Source organism: Onychostruthus taczanowskii, unplaced genomic scaffold (genome assembly GCF_017590055.1).
Source record: "Onychostruthus taczanowskii isolate IOZ18803 unplaced genomic scaffold, ASM1759005v1 scaffold291, whole genome shotgun sequence".
Taxonomy (NCBI): Eukaryota; Metazoa; Chordata; class Aves; order Passeriformes; family Passeridae; genus Onychostruthus; species Onychostruthus taczanowskii.
The window spans coordinates 52,651-65,770 of record NW_024500251.1 but is presented as its reverse complement, the minus strand read 5'-3'; the positions used below and the strand labels follow the sequence as shown (position 1 = coordinate 65,770).

Genomic DNA, 13,120 nt, shown 5'->3' with positions numbered 1-13,120 from the left:
GGGTGGTGACGTTCTGACCATGGCCTCCTTTGTCTCTCCGTCTTTCTTTTCCCTGCTCTGCTTAACTTTCTGTCCCTCTCCAGTAGGGACACACATCCTTTTTTAGCAATAAATAGTTCTGAGATATAATGTTTGCCACGTTTGTGCTTGATTTTGTCCAAGAAATCCATTAAAAAGGATTCCCTGCGGTTTCCTTTAGAGTGGGATGTGAAAAGCTATATAACCTTGTTCAGATTGCTTCTGACTAGCTGGGACTAAATGGAAATTCAAGCTTTATACATTAACTCTAAATATCATTGTGTCTTTATAAGTCTCACTGTTTTACACTTCAGCCTTTTCGCCCATCAGTATTAGAAATAAAATTATGGCACAAAGGCTACATTTGTTGAAAGTACAGAAAGTACATTTCTGTTGCCAGTACAGAAATCCTGTACTGGCACTCGCTGACCTTTAGAAAGCACCATCTGATTTTAAACTCCTTTTGATTTTGTGCTTTAAAACAAGATTTTGCTTGACATTCTCTTTATTTCAGCTTTTTTTGCTTTTATGATGTACCCTCAGTTCTTTACTTTTCCCCGCAAGTAGAAGAGATAAAAGCTAACGTTCAAAATTTGGGATTCTCACCTAATAATAGGAGCTAAAACCGTATCTCAATATTTCAAGGCTTTAAACAAGTCATGCGAGTTAGCAACATAGCTGTAACCTAAGTATGTAAGAATAAATGAGCTATACACTTAGTTGGTGCAAATTGATGTAACAGTCTACAATGAACATTGCTAAATTGAAACAGCCTTCTTTTTTTTTTTTTGTTTTTTGGGGTTATTTTTGTTTGTTTGTTTTTGTTTTTGAAAAAACTTTCTAGAAAAATAGTCAGTGAAGAAGGAAGCTTTGCATATTTACTCCTGTTGAGAAGAACTTCATCCCAGATACCTTCATTTACCATCCTGAACAAATAATGCCTGTTAGCATGTGTAGGTGTTACACACAGTGTAGGTGATTGCTACATATGCTGAAACCCACAAAGCCTACAGCAATGCAATTCATTAAAAAGGCAATAAATTCACCTTGGTGCCCCTTGAATGGTGAAGGCCTTGTCTGCATGCTGATCCCCCAGCTTTGTCATCACTTCATATAGTTTGTGACATAACTGTGAAAACAAAACAGTTGCCAGAGTTTATGTGAACAACTATAGTAATGATTAAAAAGGCATTATTAAAATTATAAATATGGTTTGATAAATGATAACTTGGTAACTTTATGTTACAGTATAAAACCTTCCTAAAATTCTCAGTGCCATGCATAGCAAAAGCCTAAACAGAAGCTCATCAAAATCCATAGAATCAAAGATAATAGCAGTTCTTAAAAACCTTGAGTTGTTTTTTAGAGAACATGTTCATAAGTAAGACTGACTGCTGTGTGAGCTCTGATGAAGGAGGTCATCTGAAGTTTTAAGCAACATGGGCAGCCAATAAGATCCTGAAAAATCTAATCCAAATTTTCACAGAGCTTCAGTAAACTGAGTTTTAAAAAAAATTTTGGTTCCAATTTGAAAGTTGCTATAGATTATATGCTACTATTTAGCCAGGTACATTCAAAAGATCCTCAGTGAAACTGCTTGATTTGCCTAACAGTCACAGATAAAATATTGCATTGCTGACAGTGCATATAGCTGACTTGAAGGGAATGTTTGACATGGGTTTTTTTCTACTGATTAAAGCAAAGAAGTGCTTAGCAATTGGGCACAGCAGAAATACTGATCAAAATAGAAAGTGAATTTAGTGCTACAACTGGTAATGCACTGCAATCCAAAATTGTAGGGGCTGCTTCTTCCTTAAGGAGAGAACAAATATGGCAAGTAGAAATTAATATTATGATTGTAGCAAAAATCTGGATCTATGGCAAATTCTCATGTGTGCCTCTGCTAGATTTTTACTATAAGGTATGTTCTAGCTGTCATGCATAGCATAATCCATTATACATGAGATAGTCAGTTTTACTCACTAAAGCTATTTCCTTGTGAAACTTGGCTTCAAGGCTGGATACATTTTTGAAGGTGTTCACATAGAAGCCAATTCGTCTACAAAGGATGGCACAAAGAAAGGAAAAAGAGAATAAAAGGTATGTGTGGGAGGGGCACAAAGGCAGATTAATTAACTGTTTTCTGGACTACAAACAACATTCTTGACTATTACTCTCAGCAAAGCAAATGATGAAATGTCAAAATTTCAGACTAATTTTTTAATGATTATTTCCATTAGTGTTAAGATATGTATTTCACACCATCCAGTCAACCAAGCTAAGACTACTTCACATCAAATGTCTTTGGCTTTTTTTAAAGAAGAGTGGAAAAGGATGGTCTCAACTACAGCACAAGCACAGGGAAGGCAAGATGCTCTGGGCTTCCATCTCCTGCCAGACAGCACACAACCATTTCTTGAAAGGAGAAAGGTACCATTCCAGCACTGTGAACCCCTGTGCCCAAATCTTATCACAGCATCAAGGTGATGCAGTTACATCTTGGGTCACCTTGAGTGTATACAGCTCAGTACAGCCCAGGCATCCCAAACTCAGCTCTGAAACACATGCACATGTGTATAAAAGAAAAGAATTTAATACAGACTAGACATTTCTGTGCATGTAGTCAAGAATCTGCTTACTTGGGGTGAATTATTACATACTTCTCCATTTCAAAAGTAGAAGCTGTTTTCTTAGGTTTTATTATTTTTCCTATTTAAAACTTCCATGTATAATTTCTCCCAACTTTGATTAACAACAATTGCCTTTGGAATAAGAATAAGCCTGCAAAATGTCAACTCAATAGAATATTTTCTTCCTGAAAAATTTTAATAAATAAAATAAAGGACACTGAAAGCAATTGCTTACTAAATTATGCGTATTGCTCAAATTAAATTCTACCTTTCCCCGAGACTAGCTACTGTGTCTTTATACAAAATTTACTGAAGTAAAAGGGCCCTCACTCTAAGTCATTTATATGCAGTTTTACTTTTGGTAGGCCCATAAAACAAATATCCGTAAGTGCTAAGAAGGTTTACACTGAAATAGGCAGAAACACAGCAGGGAAATCCTCTGTTGGTCTGAAATTTAACAGGATTTAATTTGGAAGGCAGAGAAGACAAAGGATACTTCATATTTTCACTCCAGTGAAATGTGTCAATTGTTAAAGAACATAACAAATAACACAGTAATGAGATGCTTATTTTTCTACTGCTTTTGTTCTCCCATTCATATTGTCTGCATTTTCTGTATAAACACAATTAGTGATTAAACATCTTGACTGAATGACCTATGCCATCAAGTCATTTAACATCACAACCATTTAACACCAGTGCAAAACTATAATATGTGTCTTCTGGTGTAGTTATAATAAAAAATGATCTATAAGTAGACCCAAATCACCACAGACTACTCTGTGCCCTAACATAATTATTTACTCAGTAAATGGAACCTTTTAGCATTTCAGAATGAAGATATGCTAGTGAATCTTAAGTGCCAACATACATTGAAAAAAATAAGCATAAATACACTTACATTACATATATTCTTGGAGCACTTGTATACATTTTTCCTTTTATTATTTCAGAAAGGCAATGGGTGGAATCTTCAAGAACCCAGCAATTCATTTTCTGTCAGCTCATTAAAAGTACCTGATTCCCTTTTCTTACTCCCCATTTAAGGCCTTGCATACAGTATCTCTCTAGGCTTACCGTGACCACAGAGACGGCAACTCTTCTTGCAAGTCAGTGTTAAACTCTTCAAACACTTTCTGTGCTTTTTGAAATTCTTCTTCTGCCTAAACCAAAATGAAACAGATGACTTCTAAAATCACTCTGACATAACAGAACCAAAATGATTTTTGTGTTTTTTTTCTTGGTGGGTCTTTTACAATTTTTATTAACAAAGGATGTTACTCAGTCTTACACCATGGAGGCCAGTACAGGATTTGCTGTCCCCTCAGTCTCATCAAGAGAGCAAGTTAGGTCCCAAACAGGACTCCTTAGTGAAAGAGGCTGAGCCTGACTATCACATGAACCAAAGTACTCAATACACATTTTTGCTTAGAGATATCATTATTTCTAAGGGAGTAAAATGAAGAGAAATTTTGTGCTCTCTCTCTGTACAGAAAAAAATACCACCCAGTCTCCCCAGGTCTTCTTCCAGCATGTTTCTGTTTGTGTTACCTTGGTGATTCTACCCTCATCTTTTCTTTTTGAGCTCTGCAGGGCTTCTAGATGATGCCTTGCACTGTCGTAGTCCACTAGCTTTCTGCTTCGTTTTGCAATGCGAGTCTGTACAGGGGTAGAAATGAAATATGAGGAGCAAAAAAGCCATTTTACTTATGTTGTTAATTTAGTTTTTGACATATTTTTATTCTCCCTTCTCTGTTGTTCATATCTGAATTATTATATCATATAGGAGGAACAGGGAAATGGTCAAAATGGCAAACTAATCACATTATTTTAAAAAAGGAATCAATTTACAAATAGTTTGAAAAGGGTTTTCGTGGGTATAGGGCTTACAGGCCTTAGAATTGAGGTACCAGTGTTACATAAGACTTGTCACATTCTCTAAAATCAGTGAACCTGTTAAACTCATGGTAACACTATCTTTTTCCCTTATATATAGTGTGCAAATTCAGCAATTAATGCATTTTTTTCTAGAGTTTGAAAAATGCTAATATATACTTCTCTGTATAGTTGTTTTGACATCTATCTAAAATACTGGAGTTCAAGATATAGATACAGATATAGATATTAGATATAGATATACTTTGATATAGACTTTACAAAGCTATGTAATCCACATGCTGAGAGGGCATAATCACAGCTTGATTTAAAAATGAGTTTAGGACTGTGTATCACTAATGTTGGTATTCTTTGATTATTTTTTCTTTAGTCCTTGATGTAAATTACAAAGGAGATTACTGTGTGTTACCTGCTCAGTTATAAACCCTCACAGAAAAAATCCAGTTATGCCCATACAGTCATATTCAAATATAAATGTATCTCCTCTCACCTATAGTGCTTCTTTATCCTCACACATTTCATTTATCAGTCATTTCTCTGGACTGTATACTAGATGGGCATGTGGCAGAGGCTAGAATCTGTATAACATTCTCTTGTGATGTGTATTACAAAATCTTTTTATAACTAATTAAAAGACAGGAACCATGGCTTAGATAAAAGAAAGATACTCACGGGTGCATCCATCTAGCCAATAACAGAAAGCCTGCTTTCCTTGTAATTTGTCTGGCATTTTAACAGATGAAGAGCTTAATGTGTCCTTACTGAAATTGGTTAGAATTATCTCATACCAAAGAAACAGCAGTGGAAAAAAGCATAAAAATTGCCTCTACAAAGGCTAATTTACTTCCATGTACTACTGCATGAAAAATATTTTTGTTCACTTGGAAAATCAGTCCTGCCTAATGTCAGGAATTTACTTACAATATCTTGTACATTACAGGAGAGCATGACTTCCACCTCCCACCCTTTTAAATTTTTTTTCTTTGTAATCTAATTTTCAATTTATTTTGCAACTCAACAGAACTTTAAAACTTGTCCTTTGTAGAAAATCATTACTTTACTTTGATATCAGGAAATTGTCCTAGATATGTATCCAGCGTTAACAATGACCCATCCACCAGTTTTTGATGGAAGTCTTCCCAAAGTTCATCACATTTCTGAAAAGGTAGAAAGGAGAAAAATGTACTTAGTAGTTTAATGCCACTCTAAACTTAGGAGAAATACAAATGTAATTGGCAAAGATTCATCTTTCTGAAGTTTTAAAATGTTCTTTATGGAAATAAATCATAGCATAAACGTAAGGTGAATGAAAAGGAATACCTTGATATTGCAAATTTAATTCACAACAAATTAAGATTAAACTTAATAATTAGTTTGTGTTTTCATTTATTTCAAATACTAAGTGCTATGTGAAAATAAGGATGTCATGGATTCAAGGTGCTTCTTGGGGTTTCAGGTCCCTGAGGGTCATTAACACAGAATCTGTACATGGCGTAGCTCTTGTGTCTAACTATATTCCCTGATGGTGAGCCTTGCTTACAGAGAAAGGAAGTACGACAAAAAATAGAAGAGAAAATAAAGGGAAGGATCTTTCCATCTCATTCTTTTTGTGCTATTAAGGTACATTTAATAGAATGGCTGATGCAGACAAGAATTCTACTTTGTGCTGCTGGAGAACTGGAATGACACATTGGAAACATCTCAACATCAAACATCTCAACATCGGCTGGCAAAATAAACAAAATCTGCAACCCTGCCACCCTCCTCTGCCCTGAACACACAGTGCTTTTCCCCAGTCCCCTTTGGAGCTCTGGGCTAGTCACCAGGAGAAACCCCCTGTAGCTTTCTGATTTTCATGATCATATTAACACAGCTCATGTGACAAGGACGCAGTGGGTAAGATTCCTTAGTAGAAGCAAATCCTGTTGCATAGACATCGTGCTTGAGGTCCTGGATTCTCCACTGAACAAATCATTAGCACATGTTAAACATCCTGATTCGCCCTTTCTTTGCACATTTCAAAAATCACTTAACATCCTTCCCTTTGATGGGAGGGAGGTTAATGGTTGTAAGTAAGCACTGCTCTGCAGGGCTGTTATCCTCACAGACAAGTCTGGAAAACTGTCACATTATGTCACAGTACAAGCTGGCTTGTGCTGGGAAATTAATTCGGCTATAAATAAGAAACTCAGCCAGTTCCATAAACCGGCCCTGGGTTGACAAACAGGAACCTCAATCGATTACATTCCATCCTAAGCTGCAGACATCTCACTAGTCTGGGAGCTGGGCGGTATCAAAGATCAGACCAATGAGCCATCCAGACTGGGTTTTTCAAACCCCCTTTATAAAGAGGGGTTTATATAATAAACTCTCTCTATTGCCACTTGGACAGTTGAGTGTGTGTTGTCCCTGTCTCCGACCACTGACCCATGAAACACATGGCCATCCTGCACAATAGAAAACTATTCCAAAGTGTTTGTTTTATCATAACCTACTATTTGGTGGATTATAAATGCTGTGTAATGCCAGCTTTAAGTTCATTCCTTTCCTACTCTAACAGAGTCCCTAATGAGTGATTAGAATCTATTAAACATGTTTAAAAGAAATGCCTAATTTATTAACACAGCATTTAATCACAGTGGTCTACAAAGCATCACAGCATTAGACCATAGCATGCCAGTCTTGTTTGTTTGCCTTTGTATCTTGCTGATACATATTTTGAACAAATTAAAATAAAGGAGATTCTGAAAGCTAATGAACTCAAACAAAATTGCTGAAGGATTCTTTAAGCCATCATCTTTCCTACCATACAGAATAAGGTCTTTTAAGTGGATCCCTTTTGGAATGACAATTTATAACCTGGATACGTAATTATTTTTTACTGAGCTCACAGAATTACAGAATCACAGAATCAAATGGGTTGGAAAAGATCTTTGAGATCATCAAGTCTAACCTATGACCTAACACCACCTTATCAACAACCTTATAACATGGCTCTAAGTGCCACATCCAGTCTTTTCTTAAACACCTCCAGAGATGGTAACACCACCACTTCCCTGGGCAGGTGATTCCAATGCCAAATCACTCCTTCTGTGCAAAAATTCTTCTTAATGTCCAGCCTAAACTTCCCCTGACATAGTTTAAGGCTGTGTCCTCTTGTCCTGTTGCTGGTTTCCTGGGAGAAAAGACTGACCCCCACTTGGCTACAACCTCCTTTCAGGCAGTTGTAGAGAGTGAAAAGATCTTCCCTGAGCCTCCTTTTTTCCAGGCTAAACAACCCAAGCTCCCTCAGCTGGCCCTCATAGGACTTTTGTTCCAGACCTTTCACCAGCCTTGTCGCCCTTCTCTGGACATGCTCCAGCATCTCAACATCCTTCCTAAATTGAGGGGCCCAGACGTGGACACAGTACTCAAGTCGTGTCCTCACCAGTGCTGAGCATGGGGAAAAGAATCATTCCCTGCTCCTGCTGGCCACACTATTGCTGATACAGGCCAGGATTCCATTGGCTTTCTTGGCCATGGTGGGCACACTGCTGGCTCATGTTCAGGCTGCTGCCAATCAGTACCCCCAGGTCCCTTCTGCCTGGCCTCTGTCCAGTTTCTACTCAGCCTGTAGTGCTGCAGGGGGTTGTTGTGGCCAAAGTGCAGGACCGGACACTTGGTCTTGTTAAACCTCATATCGCTGGATTCAGCCCATCGATCCAGGCCATCCAGGGTGCTCCTGCAGAGCTCTCCTGCCCTCCAGCAGACTGACACTGGCACCCAACTTGGTGTCATCTGCAAAACTGCTAATAGTAGACTCGATCCCCTCATCCAGATCATCAATAAAGATATTAAACAGGACTGGGCCCATACACAGATCTCTGGGGGCCACCACTAGTGACTGGCCATCAACTGGATATAGCACTATTCACCACCACTCTCTAGGCCTGGCCATCCAGGCAGTTCTTAACCCTGCAAAGACTGCACCTGTCCAAGCCATGGGCTATCAGCTTTTCCAGGATTATTCCATGGAGACAGTGTTGAAGGCTTTGCTCAGTCCAGGTAGACAACATTGACAGCCTTCCCCACATCCACCAGGTGGGTCGCCTGGTCATAAAAGGAGATCATGTTGGTTAGGCAGGACCTGCCTCTCCTAAATTCATCTGTCTGGGTCTGATCCCCAGGTGATCCCTGCAGGTCCTGTGTAATCGCACTCAAGATGACCTGTTCCATAACTGTGCCAGGCATCGATGTCAGGTTGAGAGATCTGTAGTTTCCTGGATCCTCCTTTCAGGAGGGGTATTACATTGGCTGGCTTCCAGTCATCTGGGACCTCCCGAAAAACCAAGACTGATGATAAATGTTGACAAGCAGCTTAGTGAGCTCTTCTGCTAGCTCCCTCATCACTCAGGATGGATCCCATCTGGTCCCACAGGCTTGCGAACATCAAAGTGGCTCAGCAGGTCACTAACTGCTTCCAATTACAGGGGATCTATTCTGCTCCCTGTCCCAGTCTGTTAGCTTTAGAGGCCATCTGCCCTGAGGATGACCTGTCTTATTGTTGACAATTGAGGCAAAGAAGGTGTTAAGTACCTCAGCCTTTTCCTCATCTTTGGTAACTATATTCCCCACCATGTTGATAAAGAATAGAAGTTTTTCTTGGTCCTTCTTTTGATATTAATATATTTATAAAACCACTCTTTATTATCCTTGACAGAAGTGGCCAGGTTAAGTTCTAACTGAGTTTTTGCCACTCTAATTGATGCATAAATCTACCTTTGTGAATATGTTCCAGAACAATTCAGGAGATTTTGTAATATTGCATATAAAACAATATAAAAAACCTAAATCAATCAAACAAAAAATATGTATCTTAAATCAGGCACTTTGGAAGTTGTGTGCTTTTAAAATCAAAACCTTTTGCAGCAGGGAAGTGTAGGAGAAGGCATCCATAGAGAAGAAAAGCAATCTGTACACTGCTCTGTATTCAGGTTTACTGTTAACTGTATTATCAAGGAGACCTTGCAAACTGAATGCCAGGTCATTAAAAGCTTCACTGACAACCATTTGCACTTTCTTGTCACCACCATCACATTTGCTGACAGATTTCCCCCAGAACTGAGGCTCTTTATGCAGGCAATTCAGAGCACCTCAAATTCCTGCTATGTTGTCTAGAAAAGCCTATTCTTCTCTAATCACTGGAGTAAGGTAAAAAGTAAAAATAAAGTGTCCTGCACTCTAATTTGCCTTTAAATTCCATGTTCTTCTCAGAGAAAGGTGAGTGTCTCATAAGATGTCCTGTGCAGTACCACTGGCTCGACAATTGTTACACAGCACAAAAGGATAAGCAGCTTTGATAATTTTTAACATTCCATTGAGCTGAGAATCCTGACTATAAAATTGCATGTAAGATACCTTTGTACAAACTTGTCAGTCAGATGCTGTCAGGACCAATTCTGCTCACACTGAGTTATCTCAGTGGTAGCTTTTATCAGCTAGTTCATACAACAGACACTGCAGTGCTGCATCTGGCCAGCAGGAGCTGCATTTCACAAGATCCATAATTTATATGCTGAGAAAACAGGATTTAACATGACATGAAGGATTAAGGTCAGTTTTGGATGCACACTTCTCCTCAACAGCTCAGATTAATCCATTTGCATCCAAAATACTTTTTCCCTCTTTCCATATATCTTACCTCTCCAATCATTTTCACATCTTCACGTCCATACCAGTCTGGCTCATACACTTCATGGAGAGACTCTGTAAGCTTCTTTGAGGCATCTTGCATTCCTGCAGTTAGACAAAAAGAGAAATATGTAAATGCAAGAAGATGCAAGATATTTAGCAACTACAAGAAGTAGTTGCTAAATATCTTTATTTTCAGCCACGTGTACCCACTATGCTATTTCCTCTGGCAAATTTAGAAAAGAAATATCTGAACTTGGGTAGAGCACTGTAGTGGATGTGGTTTTATGAAGAGTTTTGTAATGTCACCCACTAGCTTTAGAAGTTTGTGGAGCCCAGTGCCTATTTATGTTTGCAACAGGGTGGTGCTTGCAGAGGATTGTGTGAAGCCAAACTGACAGTCACTATTGGAGCTTTTGCTTTGGCTCTTGACTTGACAGGTGAAACAAGGACAGTGACTATTGATGTTTATCACTCTGGTTTAAATGTAAAATAGCTTCAATGACATTATGAGAATCTATCTTCAGTGAGATCAGTTTGACCCCTATGAATAAACACCCGCAGTGAAGGCACTGGGATTTGCATTTTGATACAGCATGAATCCATTAGATTCAGAATATGGTTCTGAATCCAGAGAAACCAAACTCATCTCACCTAACATTCTGAGAGTTCAGAATAAGTAATTTTAAAATGACAACTTTTATTTCAACTTCATTGGAAAATCTCAATACTTGAATTTATTTCTTAGCATTAACATTTTTCTTAAAAAAGCACCTTTTTTCTAGTCAAAATCTGTTTGCTCTCTTGAAAATATCTCTAAGCATGATGTTCAGATTTAACTGCTCAGTGAATGAATTTAGGAATAACATCAATATTTTTGTTTTCTGCACAAAGAAACATTCACAAGTGGAAAAGGAAAACTAATTTGAAACTTGAATGTGTAGAAGATCTTGATCTAGTCAGTTGGTATTCCATCATGCACTCACAAAACACATGCTGTTAATATGAGAGTAAAATAAATACAGGGATGCACACTTATATGAAAGTAGTAATCTATGGAATTGATAGGATAGAAAAAAGCTGAAAGTACATGCTTGTTCTCAGTCCTTGAGTACAAAATAGAGAATGGCATGGGGGAGAACAAGTACAAAGGAAATACTGGTGTTTAGAGGGTACAAGCTTTCACCCTTAAATCAAAAGGTAATGAGCCAAAACAGAATAGCTGATCTCTTCAGGAATTGTCTTGGGGGTGGTTTTTAATGACAGAGCTCATTGTAGACTATTAGGAGAGCACAAGAATTAAAATGTATTTCTTCCTTTTCTCCTTCATGGTTAATTCTTAGGATGATGTATCTCCAGCTAAGAAAGTGTTCTCCTGAATAAAAAGGATTTTTTTTTTTATTTTTGCCTTAGAAGTTACCAGATTACAATGAAATACAGATGATCTTCACATATATTTTCAGGCAGGACTCATTTAAAATCTTTAATGTCGCTGCAAATTAATCAACTCAAGAGATAAGGCAAAACCACTAGAGTATCTCTTTGCTTCTCTCCAGTCAGGGTGAATGTACAAACCAGGAAGGTTTGTTCATCCCTGCTTACACCTGATCTTTTCTGATACCTGAACTTCTGCCCTTAAGCACTCTGAGTGGTAAAACTGCGGCAGAGGTTCCTGCGGCAAGCAGGCTAGCATAGCTGCTAGATAATCCCTCCTGCAACTTGCATTCAGCTCAGTTACAGACCATGTTGACACCTTTTCCTAGACTTTCTTTCTTAAGTACTACAGTACTCAGGCATATATCTGCTTAAGAGAAAAAACACACCTAATGTGCCATGCTTGAGTTATATCAAAACTGCACCAACTTTTACACTTTTTTTCTGTTCTGAGAATTGGATAAGCCTTCATTCCACCACATTCCTGTAAAAAACATCAGTCAAATCCAGCTGCAGTGTCAGGCAAGTGGGCAATTAAGTATTTGGTTTTTTCAGTCAGGGGCTTCAATTTGAAATTTCCAGGCTAATATCATCCATCCTTCTGACTGCATCTATACCAGGTTTACTGCAATACAACAAAGGGGTGAAAAGGTAAATACCAGTCCAGTGAATTCCCATTATTTTTCATACCTCTGGACATAAACTTACAGTGTCCAATGATTTTTTGTTTGACAGGTTTTCACACAGAGTTATTCCTTACACATGGATACCTTTTATGCATTATTCAGCACAAAATTTAAGGGGATTAGTGTCTTACTCATAGACTGCAGGCTCTCTCTCTTGGCTGCTTTTAACTGCTATCACTATAGAAAGATAATTTGTTAAAAGCAAGTCATTGAAGTACTAAGTAATATGAAAAGTACTAAGAAATGTGAAAAGAATTTTTACTGCTGCTGAACAGTTAGAAATTTGTATTTAGTATCAATTGTTCCATTCAGTAGTATTTGTTGCTAATTGGGTCCTGTCTTTAATAGCTAAAAGTGCCAAAATATTTTAATCACTTAGGAAAAATGTTGCTGAATAATCCAGTTACTGAAGATTGAGCTTCTCAGATTAAATGATCCTTATTTCTGTTGGAAGGAGTCCCTGTCCCTGGAGCCTCCAAAAAATTCTAGAGGCCTCCTTGTGATAGGGATTCTGGGGGTGACAGTGCAGAGATATTCCCATTAAGCACACCAGAGAAAGGGGAGGGTAGGCGACTCTTTACCAATACAGTTCCAATGTACTCAAGCTCCCATGGAGAATGAGAAAGACCTGGAACAGTATGTTGGCTATGAAACTCAGATACTTGGGGTCTCCTCACTCCCCTGCAGGGTAATGAGTGATGGAGATGAATCCATCATCTAGCCTGAATGATGGAGAATTTTCCATTTTCCTGATGGGGTGAGATATCTTGGTCTGGCTCTTAATAT

The 13,120-nt window shown here is 38.2% G+C and overlaps 1 protein-coding gene across 1 annotated transcript in view; it reads right to left on the bottom strand.

The window, feature by feature from the left end:
- Window positions 1-10,317, bottom strand: part of AMPH (amphiphysin) — a 46,610-nt gene extending 36,293 nt beyond the window's left edge. The window contains exons 1-6 of the mRNA XM_041408207.1: window positions 10,225-10,317; window positions 5,606-5,701; window positions 4,200-4,307; window positions 3,726-3,811; window positions 2,002-2,077; window positions 1,065-1,147 (exon numbers count right to left, since the gene is read on the bottom strand). Coding sequence (XP_041264141.1) covers window positions 1,065-1,147; window positions 2,002-2,077; window positions 3,726-3,811; window positions 4,200-4,307; window positions 5,606-5,701; window positions 10,225-10,317 — 542 coding nt within the window. The remainder of the gene's footprint in view (window positions 1-1,064; window positions 1,148-2,001; window positions 2,078-3,725; window positions 3,812-4,199; window positions 4,308-5,605; window positions 5,702-10,224) is intronic.
- Window positions 10,318-13,120: the final 2,803 nt, after the last annotated feature.